We start from the raw sequence: 18,459 nt of genomic DNA, 5'->3' as shown, positions 1-18,459 counted from the left end.
TAGAATTATTTAAATATATTAAAATCTACTCTTTGAAAATAATTAAAGACTGACATTGTATGAAGTACAACTACAAGACAACCTATTTCGGACTATGTGTAACCTTATCTAGATTTGGGGGAGGAATAGCTCAAGGTTACCTTATTTTTTTCTCTTCCTATCATTTTGATGATGTACTTATTACATAAATGAATCAATAAAAAATATAATATAATTATTGATTACTAATTTTGATGTCTTGCAATTTTTCTTCTAAGAATTTCATATAGAGCCTCTACTTCCAAGAATTTCTGGTTCCTCTACTGGGTTGAACAATAAAATAAAAATAGAGAGTATAAGTACGTGGTAGTCATTCTCTATAGATAACCCAGCTTTCTAGTTGAAAAGACTCAATTTGATGGTGGAGAAGATTTGAAATTGTGGTGCATCCACAAAGCGGCCAAGTGACACATCAATTATTCATTCTTAACAATGAATATACAGTGATATCCTTCCCATTGTCATTTAACTGGGAGTTGGATTAGGTACGGTAACTCGAAGATATGATACCGTTTACTATAAATAATATAAAATAAAGTACCGTACTATAAACTTGAATTTCCAAATGTTGACTCAAAAGTTCAAGTTAGCCATTCACGCAAAGGAATCAATAAGATTCATATTGAACGTCTCATAGTTAATATCTGGAACAAGATGACTGGGTATTTGTCAAGATATCTGTGAAAAATTGCCTTGACAATATTTTGGTAAACTTGAACAAGCGTGATACCAATTGACTACATACCTATACCTTATAAAAGGTGCGGTATTGAGGTACAAACAGTATCCTACATAAAGTTCAGTAATAGCAGTATTATAATAATTCTTGACTAAGGTTATTCCTAAAGTACTTAAAGTATTTTTCAAGTTTGTTGAAAGCAAAATAATTGAGAAAAGTAATATATTTGAGACATTTACCTTGAACCTTGTCTGGAGGGCTCATTTTCACGAAGCCTGGGTGGCCACCTGCTACTCAACCACCTGGAAAAACAATATTTCAACTAAATATATTTATGAAAACAATAATATATTATCTCTAGGGATATGACTCAACAATACAAATATGGTGAAATACTGTAATTTGATCGGATTTTCCATTAAGCCTATTTATTAAAGGGAATAACAGCTTACTATCCAAAATTAACGTAAATCTACTTTGCAAAAAACTAACGCAAAACGCGTTATATTTTATAACCAAGCCGTGACTTGACGTTGGCCATAAAGAATAATGACCTTTTGTAGTGACGCTCACTACTGATTATTATTGACACTTTAAAAAACACCCTTCAAGTAAAGGTTATATTTCTACTTGTCCGTATGGTTTTAATAATCACATAATGTATTAATAAAATACCAAATACGAAGCCCCTTTTACATTCCTTACCTACATTAAGAAACCATGGTCAGCGTAAGATTAGTAGTAAGACACCTATGGTAACACAGTAGTGTACGGGCTGGGGTCCATGATTGTCCTTGGTGTAATGAGGTAAAAAAGAACTATTGGCCCACGACTCGCTTATATCCAAATGTAATAATGTTCTGATATGATGAAAGAGTAGGTTACATAAGCTAAAGTAACAAGATGATCTTACACAGGTAGCTTATAAGAAAAAACACAATATAACGTTTAGCCTGAAGCTGTTTTCCAACAAAATCAACTTAATATTTTTAGCGTGGAGTTCTCATTACCATATTCAATATCATAAAACCAAGTCTTCTACAGGCCTAATTACCTAGAGCTAGACACTAGACAGTAAATTTCCCAGCTTCTTGAACTTTTCACGGTATCCAAAAGCAATGTGTTGAGTCAATATTGTATAGGCCTCACACCGTACTAACCTTCACCTGCTTTGGTCAAGCAGATTGAAAAAGATTTTACATAGAATAAAGAAATTATATTGTTCTAGAACTAAATAGGTAGTACGTAAAATGGTAGAGCTTGAAAAATAAAGTGTCTCAAAATGTAATGGAGGAAATTATGTCATAAGATTACACTTACCTAGGAAACTGGGATAGGCATTTGAACAGTAAACAAACAAAAAATAATCATTGCAAAAATTATGTTAGGGGATTACATAGTAACATGATAGCTGGATTTTGATCGACGTACTTTGGGTTGAAGAGAATGTTAGGTAAGGTAATAACATTGTTACAGAAAGTGAAACACATAAGTACCTAGTTCGTCCACTATAAGTAAGTTTAATATCTACCATCAACCCTCATCCAACCACAGACCCCAACTAATAGAAATTCAAAATACTAGAAATAATACGCAATCTATCGGAAATAAATACAATGTTTAACTTACACTTTTGGAATACAGGGGGCATCAAAGGCGAAAATTTCTAGAGATAGGCACAGTTAGCGCTGTCAGCAAGATGGCGCATCGTCAAATCCTTCAAAGGAAATCGCTCAATCCAAGAGTAAAATGTGATGCCAAGCATCTGCTTGCCCCCCAAAACCTTACAAAAAGGCTATGAGTCTTGTTCAAACAGTAAAAAATTATGAAATGATCAAAAAGGATTTTAGAATATAACCATAAATAAGTACAATTACTTACTTTAACTCCGAAAAAGACGTTTGAGGGCGTTGGTGGCTGCCTACTTGAAATGCAGTGATGACGACAGAAAGAAAATGGCTGCCACAAACAAGGAATATCGTTGAATAATAACGGAGTTTGCGCACCAAAGAAAGACTTTCACCTCCAATCGACCGAAAATGTCTACATGCGCTTTTCATTTTTTACGATAGACGACTGTTGCATAAAAATATGTCGATTGACGATTGAAAACTACAAACATTGTTTCATGTAAATGGTTATTGCAATACAATTCAAAATTGTAAAATGGAGAAGCGGGACATTCAAAAATTGTAACCAGTTGCAAACAGAATTTAAGACATAAAAGTAAGTTGAATAATATGGTTTTATTCTTTTATGTATAATTTTGGCATCTTGGACTTTCACTATAAATGAGTAATAACTAATTCAATTTATTAATATTTTTGGAAATGAAATTAGATAGAATTAAACTAATCCTCCTATTGGCAATAGGTACCGGTACTGTAGTAAAGTTATAGATGGAAATTAATCTAATCGATCTATTGACAATAATAAGCCTATAGATCAATACAACATCTGGATTAAAGTAAATATTTGTTATAAGTCTAAGGGCCAAACAAAACACGAAGCGTTGTTCAGACGAGCTGGCAAGGTAGGAAGCTCCCGGATTGGCGGCGTTCAGGAATCAGCCTATCGGAGAGCTTCCTGCCATGCAGACTCGTCTGAAAAACGAGTCTGTGGCTTGGCCCTTATGCATTATTATTGATGATTCAAGTTTTGACTACGGTTCGAACAAAACAATTCAATTGTCTTTACTTGAAATTAGTTCAATTTCTAATCAATGATTTTAAACGATTGATGATGAACAAAAACTAAGGCATTGTAAGGCAACTAGCAGGGTGATTCACGTGGAATATCAACTGCTTCTTGTTCGTTGAGATTAAAATGCATAATATTGATAAAATATTACTCAACTTTCTGTTCATGTCCAATGAACAGTGACAGTTACATCACATCCCTTAAAATTTCTACCAAAATTTGCTCATCATTTATAAGCCTAACCTACTTTGAATTGAAATATATATTTTTCAAAATAAAACATAGTCTTCTAGTTTTTTTTTGGAAAGGGAATTTTTCATAAACCGAAACAAGTGTTAGGGTTGCTCAACTTTCATTTATATACTTTGCTCAAATTATGAAACATATAATAATAAAAAAAGTAAAAATAGCATACAAAATACTGGCGACACATTCCATGAATGACTCGTCTGCTTGAATGACTGTTGTAATAATTGAGAACGCGATTTATATTCGTGTCTCATTTTTTAAAAGCTTTCTTTGGCTTAGTATTCCTCTGCGCCTTCGCCTTCTCCTTCGACTGAGTCCATGCCGACCTCTTCGTAATCCTTTTCAAGGGCAGCCAAATCCTCACGAGCCTCGCTGAATTCACCTTCTTCCATACCCTCTCCAACATACCTGTAACCAAACAAAATCAATGAGTAAAGTTTATAAAAGATTAAACAATAAAAGCTGTTATTATTTTAAATAGAATTTAAAGGAAATTAAAGTTTGTTAATTGCTATTAGGTCAATTTCAAGTTTGTAAGGAAACAATAGTTTCAAGACAGGCCTTAATTAATAAAATTTATATTGTAGAGGCTGAATAGAAACTTTATTATAAATAAGAGTCAAAATCTTGCAATTCCGATACAATATACTATTAATTGGAATTTGGGTAACAGAATAAAATATTTAGAATGATACATTATGATCAGCGTTAAGATTAAAGAAGTACAAAAGAATAAGTTTAAAGATTAAGATTAAAGAATACAACCTAATTAAAGAAGTACAAACGTAGAGAAGAGCTTTAACTGTTCAATTTATTTCCATGTTCAAATTTATATTATCTTCAATTTAATTACATGTTTAAACAGAGAGGTTCAAATAATATAGTTTCATTGTAATTTCAAAAAAGTACCAAATCATCAGGGTATATGGTTACGACAATACGGCGATCATACTTAGTTATCTCCACCGACAAAGACCATAACATTGCAATAAGTTGTTAGGTAATATTTAAAAAGTTCAAGTGAATATGTAAATATTGAGTATGAATCATTATTGAGTTTTTATATATCCTGATATAAAATTCTCTAGAAGATAGTAACTGTAAACGTTGTACTGAACCGACTTACTAGCGGTTTTTAGCAAAATAAATAATATTAGCGGTTATTTATACCCATTAAAAAGTATAAAAAGTTATAAAAGTTTTAGATTCATTAGAAAAAATACTGTAAGTTATTAGCAAAACAGTCTATCAACAAAAATTTCACCAACGACAATCTCTCGATTTTCTGATAACTAATTTATACAGAACTTTGCAGCCAACACCACAACGGTGACAAACAGAGCAAGCGGCCCTTTGCGCTGTACGGAATCAGCCAGAATCCGAGAATAGTTAATGATTATCCTAAATTTACATACCTTCAAGTAAAATAAGAAACCCCCTAGCACAAGCTCCGGTTAAGATAGAGTTATTAAAACATTATAGATTATAAACTGAGTTTGAATTAATTCGTAAAAGAGCAGACATTATTTCTACTATTGGTCTTTTGTGAGCAGCGATAATTATAGTTACAGTACTTGTATAATAATTGAATTGATGTACTGACCAGTGCACGAAAGCACGCTTGGCGTACATGAGGTCGAACTTGTGGTCCAACCTGGCCCAGGCCTCGGCAATGGCGGTGGTGTTGGACAACATGCACACAGCTCGCTGCACCTTGGCGAGGTCACCACCGGGCACCACGGTGGGTGGCTGGTAGTTGATGCCAACCTTGAATCCGGTGGGACACCAGTCGACGAACTGGATGGTCCTCTTAGTCTTGATGGTGGCGATGGCTGCGTTCACATCCTTGGGCACGACGTCACCTCGGTACAACATACAGCAGGCCATGTACTTTCCGTGACGGGGGTCACACTTGACCATCTGGTTGGCCGGCTCGAAGCAGGCGTTGGTGATCTCCATCACAGACAACTGCTCGTGGTAGGCCTTCTCAGCCGAGATGACCGGTGCGTAGGTGACCAAGGGGAAGTGGATCCTGGGGTAGGGCACCAGGTTAGTCTGGAACTCGGTCAGATCGACATTCAGAGCACCATCGAATCTCAACGAAGCAGTGATCGAGGACACAATCTGGCCGATGAGTCTGTTGAGGTTGGTGTAGGTGGGTCGTTCAATGTCCAGGTTGCGACGGCAGATGTCGTAGATGGCTTCGTTGTCAACCATGAAGGCGCAGTCAGAGTGTTCCAGGGTGGTGTGGGTGGTCAGGATTGAGTTGTATGGTTCCACAACGGCTGTTGATACCTGTCAAAAACAAGAATAAAATTAGGATTTCCAGGCATTTACAACTACAATAATACAATTTTAAAAATTGGAAGAGAACTAGATGTGGATCAATCATCCAGTTATGATATCAAGGGATGCAGAAGAATCCAATATATAATCTATTAATTTTATATTGGATTTATCTAATTCTATTTCATTCAAATTGAAAGAGGAACATAATATAAGAGTCGAGAGTCTGTCATAATCTCATCAACTATACTGTACATAAGAGGAAATCTATATAAAGGTATTGTAGAGATGAGTGGACGTCAGGTTACAGAAAATTAATGTCATGAAATTTTTTTTTGAAAACCACATTCAATTGTTGTACATATTTTCCAGCAGTTGATATTTGAGAAATTTAGTATTTCAATTGATAAACAATACTTTGAAGCATGTACATTGGCATCATTTTGCATGATACCAAGTTTGGTATGATTAGTTCCAGAAATTCCAACTTCAAGCGCCCATCTCAAAAACAAAAATACGACCAACACAAACAACAAAATGAAAATATTACTCCCATAAGTTATAATGGAGCTATTCCCCTCAGCCAGACCTATCAAGAATTAACAGTCCCATCGAAACTCTTCGGAATGATATTTTCAGTTTAGATACCAGAAAGTGACAGTACACCGATACTGATATGTGACAATCCTGCTTTAAGCTAAATTTGTGTCAACCTCTCCTATGTGTATACAAATACACTTTTTTCAAAATGAATAACTCCATGTATGTAGACCTACCTGTGGAACAGGTTATAAATTATTATTATTTTTTTAAACAATCATTATATTTATTTAATTTTATTTATAATAATTGGGGATGATGCCCACATAAGCTTGTTGCTTGTGTGTGGGTAATGGAAAGTGAGATGATGATTTGATAAGATGTCCATGCCATAGGCGGGATTCGCAGGCGGTGCTGGCAGACCGAAGTTTGTAACTCACTTACAAGACAAACCCGGCCGGCATTATATTAATCATATAACATAGTCTACAAAGGATTGTGACTGTCAAACAGATTACGCTTCATTATTCAATATCCATCATATTTTGTACAAATACTTGACATGAGGAAAGGTACAACATGCTCAAGCCCAAAAACTGTCCTATTTCCAATTTATACTATACTGTACGAATCAAAATGTAGGTTACGGTATGTCATTATAAATTGGCCAGTTAATGACAAGTGTTATTAGTACCTGAGGAGCGGGGTAGATAGCGAACTCGAGCTTGGACTTCTTTCCATAGTCGACCGATAGACGCTCCATGAGGAGCGAAGTGAACCCAGAGCCGGTGCCTCCTCCGAACGAGTGGAAGATGAGGAAGCCCTGCAGGCCCGTGCACTGGTCGCTCAGCTTCCTGATGCGGTCTAGTACGATGTCGACGATCTCCTTGCCGATGGTGTAGTGGCCCCTGGCATAGTTGTTGGCCGCGTCCTCCTTGCCTGTGATCAGCTGTTCCGGGTGGAACAGTTGGCGGTAGGTGCCGGTTCGAACCTCGTCTGCACAACAAATGAAACGGTTCCAAATTATATTGTGAGGTTGTTAGGTTGGGTTAAGAATGAACATCTTTTGATGTTTCACATTCAACCTCATCTGAGCAACAAACCATTGGAAATTAAAACAGGAAATGAAATGAGTGTGTTCAAGTTGGAAGGTGTTAAAAAAATTAGTTTAATAATTGGAAAAAGATGCAAAGGAAAAATGTATTGCAATCAAGTTCACTGTTCATATGAATTCAATAAATTTATACATTTGATACCAATGTCTCACTTGACGATCTGAGTCACTAATATTTTCTTCATTACTCATTTATTCAAACTAACATAATATATTTTGCATTCTGTTTCTGGAGTGAAGTGATAGTTTATTAAAAAGACTCCCACTTATTTACTAGAACATTTCTGAGAATATAGTTTCGGTTGTTATACACTATCACCAATCTCCAGTAAAGGCCTACTAGAGTAAAACTGAGTTTACTGAAGATTGATAATTGTGTAACAATCGAAGCTACTTTCATAATGGTTTTATAATTGAATGATTGAGAAATCAACAAATAAATCATTTTATAAATCCAACATAGATATCTACCACATAGCCTTCACTACAATATACAGAAAGATTTTTGAAAGAAACCAAATGTAAGTTTATAAACCTGCAGTATACTAGAGTAAAACAGAGTTTACTAAAGATTGATAATTGTGTAACAACCAGAACAATTTTCTTAAGAATGTATTTATAATTGAGTGGTAGAGACATAATTTTATTCAAGATCTACTACATAGCAACTTTATGAAAGAAACTATTCAATTATCGAATGGATAAATAGCTGACCGACAACAGTAGGCTCGAGATCGACGAAGACGGCACGTGGCACGTGCTTTCCGGCACCGGTCTCACTGAAGAAGGTGTTGAAACTGTCGTCACCGCCTCCCACCGTCTTGTCTGACGGCATCTGTCCGTCAGGCTGGATGCCATGCTCCAGACAGTACAGCTCCCAGCAGGCATTACCGATCTGGACTCCGGCCTGGCCAACGTGGATTGAGATACACTCACGCTGCAAACAAACACAAACCTTATTAGTGATGCTCTAAATTTCAATTTTCTTTCAACTCATGGATCGTTATTAGTAAAGCAAAGTGAATCAATCCAATTTATTCACGACCTCAAATGATTAGTTGGCAAAGAAGTGAAACGTATTGTTTGAGATAAATTAATAATGAAAAACATTTGCCTTTGACAGAGGATAAAGGATTTATGTGGAGGCAGAAATACTCTGCACTTCATACTCTGGTAAGAAGTTTCCTCGAAAAAATACACAAAGATAGAACTATCTAACCCAATAATATAGTAATATTATGATAATGGGTGATATAGTTACTGTAGATAGAACAAGGTGCCATTTTTCTTGATAAGACAATGACACATTCTTATTACACATGAAAATGGATATAAAGTTAATAATAATGTAGAATGGAATGTATTGTTTGTAATAAACCTATAATAATAACATGTGAGATGATTATTGCTTATGAATTGGTGATTTTAAATTATATGATATATTAAATATTAGGCTAATATGATTAATTGCCTCGAATATATTTCAAAGTTTAGCTTGCTTGAAATGAACAAATGAGATTCACAAATTGTGATACAGTAATATCCTTCATTGTTCGGATCCGGAAAGATTCATTGCTAATTTACCGATTAAATTATTTACCGAATAATGTAATGGGTTCGAATTTCAGGACAATCCTCAATCTCCTCAATTTAGTTCAACTAAATTCTCCAGAGACGCATCACGTTACATATAATTGGACAACTTTATTCTAATCACGGTTTATTACCCAAAAATGATGCTCTATCACTCAGTAGAACATCCCTACGGTAACTATTATATTACCTACTATTAATATCATCCCTACAATTTATATTCAATAATTTGACTACTGATCGACTTGGAGAAGGTTGAACAGATCCAGACTAATAAAAAGTTGAATGAATTTTCTAACTCAACTCTCATGCGGGTGCATCCCTTTTTCAACATGCTAGGGTGTGCACAGTGCGACAATAGTAGGTAGTTGTCGATCTGTTAGCGATCTAGTTTTTATTTAATTTTATTTTAGACGAATATGTGACAACCATTCTATGAATAATTAATTGGGACAGATAATCTAGCATATATGCAATAAGTAAAAAAGGTTAATATTTAATAAGAATTCCATGACGCATAATGCTTCAGGTTGTAACATGATGTAGGCTATAACAGCATACAGATACCGTACAGTTGACGCAGCAATCAATAATTTCAAGGTGGTTGAATTGTGTCGTGACCATCGACACAGGTCACTGGTGACTAATCAAAAGTAGGAAAGAAGTACACAATCGATGACCTGAATCTTGCTGGTGAGAAAAAAACTACCAACTTCAAAAGGCAAAAACCGTTACGATATTACCTTGCAGTAGGCTGAGTATGTAGCCTGCTTTGATCTCAAAAACAAACTTGAAAAGTACATTTTACCATTATTTCTTCATTATTGTCACCTCATTTAAAAGAAGTTGCCTTGTAATCTTGAATTGTACGAACATGAAAAAGTAGACTCAAAAAACTATTCTCTGTTCTACTTCCACGAGACGCCATTTTGAATCTGACCGTTGAAAAATGAACAAAGAACTGCTGAATAGTATTCCACAAGATCAACTACCTAAGTTATAGAATCTTTGAATCCAACAAAATACATTATCAGTAGATATTAATGATCAATTCAAACGATTATCCTAGTTCTTATACCTAATAGATAATTAATCATGGCATGCAATCAATGATTGAAACCGGAACCCCACAAACCACACCCTACAATAGATTAATAAAAATGAAAAATATCGTATTTCGTGAATAAAGGATTTGAAAAAATGAAATTTTCAATATAAAAAGTGGAGCATCAAAGTGAACAAATTAAGAAAACTGATTGTATGATTAAAAATTGAGAACAATAAAAATGCCTTTGTGGCATGCAGGTAGTTTCAGTTACGGTAGTAGGTATGAAAGATAGTTCTAAAACTCAATATAAATGAATATTTAGCAAGTTCAAACGATGAATTTGTGATTCTAATATCAATAAAGGTAGGAGAAAAGCATAACTAAGACAAACTACTCACCATATTGAGTAAAAGTTAATAGATTTCAGTCAACAAGAAAGCCAAAGAAGTTGGAGATGCGACTTCAACTGGTCCTTCGATGTGAGTGAAGGAGGGAAGGTGTGAACTTGCTGAGTTGCTGAGTCAACCGCGCTATGACGAACTGGGCTATAGTTCCTGATCTGCTATTGGTCACTTTATACCGATCAATATGAAAGCTGCTACACTATTGGGCGAAACTTGAACATAATTCTTCAACTTGAAATTTTATACTGATATTCTATCGTTTAGTTGTTCAATAGTTTAAAAATATTAAAAAACAGAAAATTTCAATTAATTTGTTCCAAGAAGTGATTTTTTTCTCTTCAAGCTTCGTCTACCTAATAATGGCGGTAAAGTTTTAGGCTGCTAGCCGTTTGGCGGTAAAATATTCAAATTCAAATTGGAACATTTCAGTGTTACTTTCAATTCGAAACACATATTTTATGGAATTAGATTCATTATTCATATTTTATTTAGATTCATGTAGTGAGAAATTTTTTATTAAGAAAATTGTATACTGTATTTACAACACATTCCAAGATAGAAAACATGATAGAACTATTTCCCGACTGTAAACTGAAAACTAATATTTTGGAAGAAACTAAAATGAGAAAGTTGTTTATATTTATTAATAATGATTATATTACATCAATTTTGGGAATAATCCCATTTGACAGGTAACTTGTCAGTACTAATACTATAATACATACAATCAAAATAATAGTCTAATAACAGTCCCGAAAAAATTTTTCACAACGGTTTTATATGTATTTTGGGGTGCTGAATTCTAGTCTGGAATTTTCTGTCACATCACACCTCGGGTCTTGAGAAAGAGCATTCTCTACAAAATTAATGACAGTATAAAATTTCCAATAAATTAAGTAGTCGCGCAGGATTCTACGATTTTTTGTTTTGGAACAACAGATTTAAAAAAAGGGTATTTTACAAGGTTTTCTTTCAATTCTGAAAAATCACTACCTCTACTCTATTCAAACAGCCAGTTAAATTTTAACCGTGATTGATTTCACGTGAACCAATCAGGGTAAGTCTTTTTGATAAGATGGTTTCTCTGATTGGTTCTCGTAGGATTAATCACGATTAAAATTTAACCGGCTTTTGTGCAATAACCGGCACTTATTAGAGTATTAGACGTAATGATGAAGAATCATGTGAAAGTACAATATTCTGAACAAGATTCCGTAGAAATTTTTAAATTAAGTATTTTTGGGAAGCTGTAATACTTAGCAAAAATAGAAATTCATGTCCTATATACAGCCAGAATACATTTTTTGTAATAACTTCTCAATAAGGCTTTCCTAAACCAATAAAATCAATATTTTGGGTGGGTCATATATTTATGCAAGATTTATACATATGTTCTATCAGAATCACCCGTTAAATGTAACGTATTTGAATTCCCAGAGTCTCCCAGAGGGTAGGCACTTGTAAGAACACCTCATAAGGATCAAGATTTCAAACACTCAAATTTTTTACTCAATGATTGATCATTTTCGTACTATAGCTTATTCATCTCATATCGTCAGAGCAGTTCAAAATGATGTATAATTAGTGAAATTTGATCAATAAATGGAAAATTCATTCTTATACTTATATTAATTAACATGGTAGGCCTACTCAAAAATGACTAAATTTCATATTCAAGGCTGCGTTTCTTGCGAAACACTTCAGTTTAATAATTTAAAATTGAGTGGAGGTTGTAGAAAATGTTCTCCTCTATCTTTCCACTCCCATAAATAATACTTTCAACTATTTCAATACCTTTAAAAATTACAGCCGATTGAATAAAAGTGGCGATTTCAATTTTTGATCAAAATCTTAATCGAAATTTGATCAAATGAGAAGAATGAGATGTAAGTATGACGAGATTCGATCATTGTGTCAAAAGTTATGAGTGCTTGGATCCTGTGTCAATCATATGCTGAAGCTATGATGCACAAAAGCTGTAGAAATAATGAGGCAAACTTTTATTTTATTCAACACAACATATGAAATTAACAGTACAATATATTCTTAAAATGCATGTATTCAGGGCTACTTATTTTTATTTTAAAAATAACATCATTGTACTACAATGTTATTAAAAAAAAAAACAAAAAAAAAAAACAGTACAATAGGCTATTTTATATAATCATGTCCAAGTCATTTTAAGTTATTGTGGTTTGAGAAAAGTTCAAAGATGATCAAATCTATAGAAGTGTAAATATAATAAAATCGTCACCCCACTTTCAGAAAAAATTATATCTTCTTCCTACAATTTCTTCTTATTACTCTCAAAATAAGTGTTTTTAATGTATCATTCACAACTCTCTATAGTTTGAGTTATGTTTTGAAAAATTGTATCTTTTCAAATTAGAAAACATCCAGAGCTGAAATATGTTGAATTTCCTATTCCAAACCGATTTCTGGATAGTTTTCTATGTTATGCTTGAAATTTTATGGAACTTGTACTGTGCATTATGTATGATAGGATACTGTCTCTCTCTGACTAGACTTACCGAAAGTTTGTATGAAATGTATATCAGATTTTTCTCAAAGTATCATATCAATTTTCCAATATCAAAACCTGAGTCGAAAAATCAAGTCAAGAGAAATTGTAACAATTATTCATCAACTGTTGTCAAATATGAAGAACGCAATGGTCAAGATTCTTACTGCAGCTGTAGAATAGACTGTTTTAGTCAAGTGAATTTAGAATTGGTTGAGAAAGATTTATCACCTGCTAATAAGAGTGAAAACAATAATGGTAATAAAATTCATGGACATATTTGCAATAAAGGAAGTGATGCACAAGAAAATTATCACAAACCTGCATATGAGGATGATTGTTCAGAAGTTAAAGTTATCGCAAATTAGTGCTTAAAAAGGTTATCGAAATTTAATTAGTATAAGATTTGAGAAATAGAGCAAATATATAAATTGATCAATAAAAACAGTGTGTATTTTGTGAAATCATTAATTTCTATCAATAAAAAGTGATGTACAGTAAACTAATTGTTTGAATGATATATTATTATTTGTGTTTCTGAAATGAATTTTTCATTAATAATGATGTACAATTATAATTAAAAAAATGTACATCAAGAATTTGAGAAATCAAGGATAGCAAATTTGTGACTTGTAACATTAAACTTTGTAGCATGATAGTTTATAAATGATAATAAATCGAAGAATAATGCTGCAATGATCAACGCTCATATAAATTTAATTATTTTAATTGGAAATATCTAGTAGCCTACTATTGCAAAATTAAAGTATCAATTTATAGGCCTATGGCCAGGTGGCACAAAAGCCGGTTAAATTTTAACTGTGATTAATTTCACGAGAACTAATCAGAGAAGATGTTTTAAAAAGACGGTTTCTCCGATTGGCTCTCGTGGAATTAATCATGGTTAAAATTTAACCGGCTTTTGTGCAACCGGCACTGTGTGTGTTTCCTTTAGTATACAAAAATACACAATTCTATTAGTGTATTGTTTTTGATATCATTTTACTTCAATGAACAGGTTGTATATTGTATAGTTGTATTTGAAATAAAATAAATAACTGGTAGGTACTAAGTAGTACTTTTTGTGATTAATATTGTATATTATTATTATCATATTATTATTAATAAATTTTATTTACTTTAACAATTCATCATTGAAACAAAATAAAAATGTACACGGAACAAACGTTGATTATATACATTCTATGTTTAGGCTACTACTAATTTTTTGCACTAAAAATGACATGAAATTATTAAAACATTTATTATTGAATTTTAGCTGCCAAATAATGCTTCACGCAAACTCCCTCAAACTCCTTGGGAATGCTTTCGAAAAAATGTTATTAATATTATTATACATGGGAAAATTAAAATTAGCACTTATTTTTCAGTTTCTGAAGTAAACTGAATCCAGTGTAACACATCCACTTGTTAATTTTTTTTCAATTTAACTCTACATGACTATTAACGTCTTATTGTGGATAGATTTATGAAGTTCCCAAATCATGTATCAGAATAATATCAAAACGGTATATGGAATAGCAATTAAAATAGATTAGCACACTGCTGAAAACAAAAAACCATATTATAAGCTATAAGCTTTAATAGACGGTAGCTTATAGATAGATAAATCAATCGTCAATATATTATTTTCAGGACGCAACCAAGTTAATTGAAAATATTACAATACTATTTCAATCAACTTATTAGGTTTATCACTGAACAACATTGGACTTTATAGACAATCTGTCTATTATTTTCAGCAGAACTGAAACAACCTCATATAAATGCCTAAGGAAGCCCAATAATCACTTTTTATTTTTATACTCTGAATAAAATGAAAGTTGAATAAATTAATATAATATAGATAGCATTTAGAAGCTTCTAATAATAATGGTAATAAACTTTATAGATTTTATAAAGTTGCGTTGTGTCATGGCTTACTTTAGATAAAGATTCTATCTATAGTAGGCTATGGCTGTGTTTGTCAGTCTTTACATTGAGAAAATTGAACTAAGGTGAAGATATTTTTTTAGAATAAAAAGCAATCGACCTCCAAGAGAAAGTTTGGTGATAAGAATAGTTAAACTTTTCTGATATCATACATCTTTTTTTATTAGTTATTGAATAATTATTAATAAATTCTATTACCAATAACATCATAGCCACCTCTAATACAGGTGTATTAGAGGTGGCTATGATAACATTCAATAGTTATCTTATTTCAAATAAGTGCGCCAGAGAAGCAGAACTGCTCCTTGATATTCAAAAACAGGTTGTGATCAGGTGAAAGAGAAGAAATCAAGCAAGCAACGCTGCTGCAGAATACAAAACGTCATTTCTATTAAAGTGTCAAAATTCAGTTTTTTTCTGATTAGGAGTTGTACTAATAAGATTTGAATAATTATCAATTGCTATTTTGCAGTGTTTGATCATCAAATTTCTTGTTTCGCATAAACTCCCAGGTTTTGAAGTAAAGTGGTATTTGATAGCGGTTTACTTTTTTTAAAACATTGTTTAGTAGTATTCTGGCGTAGTAGTATTTCCTTATATGGGTGACTAGGGTTAAAACGTTTCCTAGGGTAAGGATATGTCGGACCGAGAGAGTGGAGATGATCAGCCTCAGGGTCAAAGTAAGAAAATATACATCTATTAGTCAATAATTAACATAATTTATAATTTTCCAACCCCTGAGCATACATATTTTACCAATTGACCGAGTTGGGTTTTGACGTTTGTTGTAATACATCGGCTCCGTACCAACCAAGATGGCGTTTACAAATTTTCAATTTGCAATTTTTATCAAATAAATCAATTTTCTCGGCCGTAAAGTCTTTTTTAGACTGTAATATAACTTATCAAAGTGTTAACTTTTATTTGTTATCTCTGTTAAGTGATATTTTTTTACAATTGCTTGAACTGTATACACCGTACTCTTTATTCCCCAAAGTCCTTGATTGTCTTATTGACATTTAGTTACGTACAATACGTAGCACAACGACTCCTTTCTTATTGTAATTGTTCGCCTTTTGAGACCTTAGATATGTTTAATACTTGATATAAATCCCTACAGTATTATGTAATCAACGTTATGTTGATAGCGGTATCTGATTACTTGTTCTTTGTGTATGGCTACACAACCTAGTTTTTGGCAGTGATGTTACAATAAAATAAATTTTACATGCCAATTGTTACAATGTTGTTATTATATTATATCAAGCAGATTATTTAAAACATGACTTGCATTCTTTTTTCTAAGCTACCGTATTTTTAAACATACATTTTTAATCTATTCTTCTACTAGGGTCGCAGTTATTCTAAAATTCATCTATTAAAAAAAACCATTATTTTAAATGAAACATTTGGATCATAGCTTTGCAATTTAAAGACAATAATATTTATTTAATCGCTAATTGAATTTTTATTCTTATTGATTTAGTCTACAAGAAGTAATTTAAAACAAATTGATACTTATTAATCGAGGTACCTTGATATTAAGCTCAATCTAACCTGATACCGTATTATATCAATATCAAACTGGGGTGCTTATCGCTTATGTGCTTTGGGTAGTTGTTCATTAAGTTGTATGGTAGTTCTGTAAAAATGTTGTAGTGTAAAGATAATGAAATTTCATCAATTATTCAGGGTGCTAAATCTCTTGAAGGAATTGAATAATCAAGGTTCCATGCTAGTCCCATGCTTCGAAAAAAATAAATGCAGCAAATATAATCTAGTGATAACTTCCCAAAACTGTTGGAATCAGAACTGATTATTATCAATCATGAATAATATAGGATTACTAGCCGTCAGGCTCGCTTCGCTCGTCATATCCGTCTAGCAAGGGGGCTCCGCCCCCTGGACCCCCGACTGGATCGTCCAAGAATGAGATCAGCAGGCTTGCTTCGCTCGCCTGCATTTTTCATTTGAGCATTTTTATCATATATTAGGACGATCCAGTTGGGGGTCCAGACTAGAGTCTGGCTAAACGGATATGGCGAGCGAAGCGAGCCTGACGGCTAGTAATATGATATTCCCAGGAATAGCTCTGATTAAAGTAGCAGTGCCCAATCAATTTTTCCGCAATAAATGCATTTCAATCTTCAACTTGGTGCCAACCTAACAAAGTCAACTCAACTTAATGCCAACCTGACAAAATTATTAATTTAGTTACCAGTTAACAACTGTTTCGAAGAGGTACTCTCTCTAGATTATAGTTCTATATTAACATATGGTATGGACATTTTTCAATTATAAATTAAGAGAATAAGAAGAACATACATGCTAAAAGACGAACTTTAAACCCTTAAAAACCACCCTTAGAGTTAAAATATTGCCAAAAGATCTCTTAGTGCTCCTCTAAAGGGCTAACTGAACATACCTACCAAATTTGAACGTTTTTGGTCCGGTAGATTTTTAGTTCTACGAGTGAGTGAGTGAGTCAGTCAGTGAGTGAGTGCCATTTCGCTTTTATATAATATAGATTAATGAGAGGAAATACCGTTAGATAAATCATTTCTATGGCTCTTAATTTGATTCAATTTGCTTTGCTGCGAATCCATGTCCCACATTGTCAAATCTATAGATGTCACCAGCAGATAACCCCTTAGGTCCGACTACAGTTACTATATTCAATTATAAGATATATATCTATATATATATAGATATATCAAGATATAGTAACTGTAGGGCTGACTATGTGTAAGTATTATATCATTGGTTTTCTGTTGATTGATAGGAAAATATCGGGGCACCGAGCTTCGGTCGTTATTTTTATTTATAGTTAAACAGAACACAATTCTCTAAAGTGATCGTGTTAATATTTTACAGCTGGCTATACGTCAGCTTATGAATTTCAGGGATGCGATATTTTGATTTTCCACTGAATCACTCGCTCACTTTTTACTATCGACAGACGACGAAAGTCTCAGCTGTTTCAGCCAAGGATGAATTATCCTTCTAATGTCTTCCCAGGGATGAGACCTGGTGCAATCGAATTTTATATCATAAACCTACTATGTTCCAAATTTCGTAAAAATCGTTAGAGCCGTTTGGAGATCCGTTGAACATAAATAACCAGATATAAAAATATAAACAGATATACAGAAATGGGTCGCTTAATATAATAGGATAGTCAAACCTAGCCTAACATTTATAATTCATTCAGGACCGCTAAATAATGTGTATATCCTTTGCTAGTTCAGTTGACAATATCCAATTAAGACACTTGATCAGTTGTTTATAATTTTAGTTGGCAATGTGGTGTAGAAACCCACCAGGGACACGTCA

The 18,459-nt window shown here is 33.2% G+C and overlaps 3 protein-coding genes across 6 annotated transcripts in view; 1 reads left to right on the top strand and 2 right to left on the bottom strand.

Moving 5' to 3' along the window:
* LOC111044331 (transcriptional repressor CTCF) overlaps positions 1-2,290 on the bottom strand; it is a 44,886-nt gene extending 42,596 nt beyond the window's left edge. Inside the window, exons 1-2 of the mRNA XM_039431367.1 lie at positions 2,039-2,290; positions 958-1,020 (exon numbers count right to left, since the gene is read on the bottom strand). Coding sequence (XP_039287301.1) covers positions 958-982 — 25 coding nt within the window. The 5' untranslated portion in view covers positions 983-1,020; positions 2,039-2,290. The remainder of the gene's footprint in view (positions 1-957; positions 1,021-2,038) is intronic.
* A 1,463-nt stretch (positions 2,291-3,753) lies between these two features.
* LOC111044330 (tubulin alpha-1 chain) lies at positions 3,754-11,036 on the bottom strand. Its single transcript, XM_022329443.2, has 5 exons — positions 10,647-11,036; positions 8,322-8,544; positions 7,188-7,489; positions 5,271-5,962; positions 3,754-4,075 (listed from the first exon to the last, which is right to left on the bottom strand). Exons 1-5 carry the CDS (start codon positions 10,647-10,649, stop codon positions 3,943-3,945), a joined length of 1,353 nt encoding a protein of 450 aa, XP_022185135.1. The 5' UTR covers positions 10,650-11,036; the 3' UTR covers positions 3,754-3,942.
* A 4,464-nt stretch (positions 11,037-15,500) lies between these two features.
* LOC111044329 (transcriptional activator protein Pur-beta) overlaps positions 15,501-18,459 on the top strand; it is a 40,248-nt gene continuing 37,289 nt past the window's right edge. For 3 of the 4 annotated variants that reach the window (XM_039430251.1, XM_039430252.1, XM_022329439.2), the window contains exon 1: positions 15,509-15,806. In XM_039430251.1, the coding sequence (XP_039286185.1) occupies positions 15,764-15,806 (43 nt within the window). In that variant the 5' untranslated portion in view covers positions 15,509-15,763. Of the gene's footprint in view, positions 15,807-18,459 lie in introns of all 4 variants that reach the window. The other variant, XM_022329440.2, reaches the window with a different exon arrangement.

The sequence above is a fragment of the Nilaparvata lugens genome, chromosome 6 (assembly GCF_014356525.2).
Source record: "Nilaparvata lugens isolate BPH chromosome 6, ASM1435652v1, whole genome shotgun sequence".
NCBI lineage: Eukaryota > Metazoa > Arthropoda > Insecta > Hemiptera > Delphacidae > Nilaparvata > Nilaparvata lugens.
Note: the sequence above shows the minus strand (reverse complement) of the source record. Positions and strands in the feature narration are given on the sequence as shown.

Coding starts and splice junctions, on each gene's coding strand:
- LOC111044330 (XM_022329443.2), bottom strand. Junction 7,490..8,321: donor TCTCGAGCCTACTGTTGTCG/GTCAGCTATTTA, acceptor TTTGTTGTGCAG/ACGAGGTTCGAACCGGCACC. Junction 5,963..7,187: donor CTATCTACCCCGCTCCTCAG/GTACTAATAACA, acceptor TGTTTTTGACAG/GTATCAACAGCCGTTGTGGA.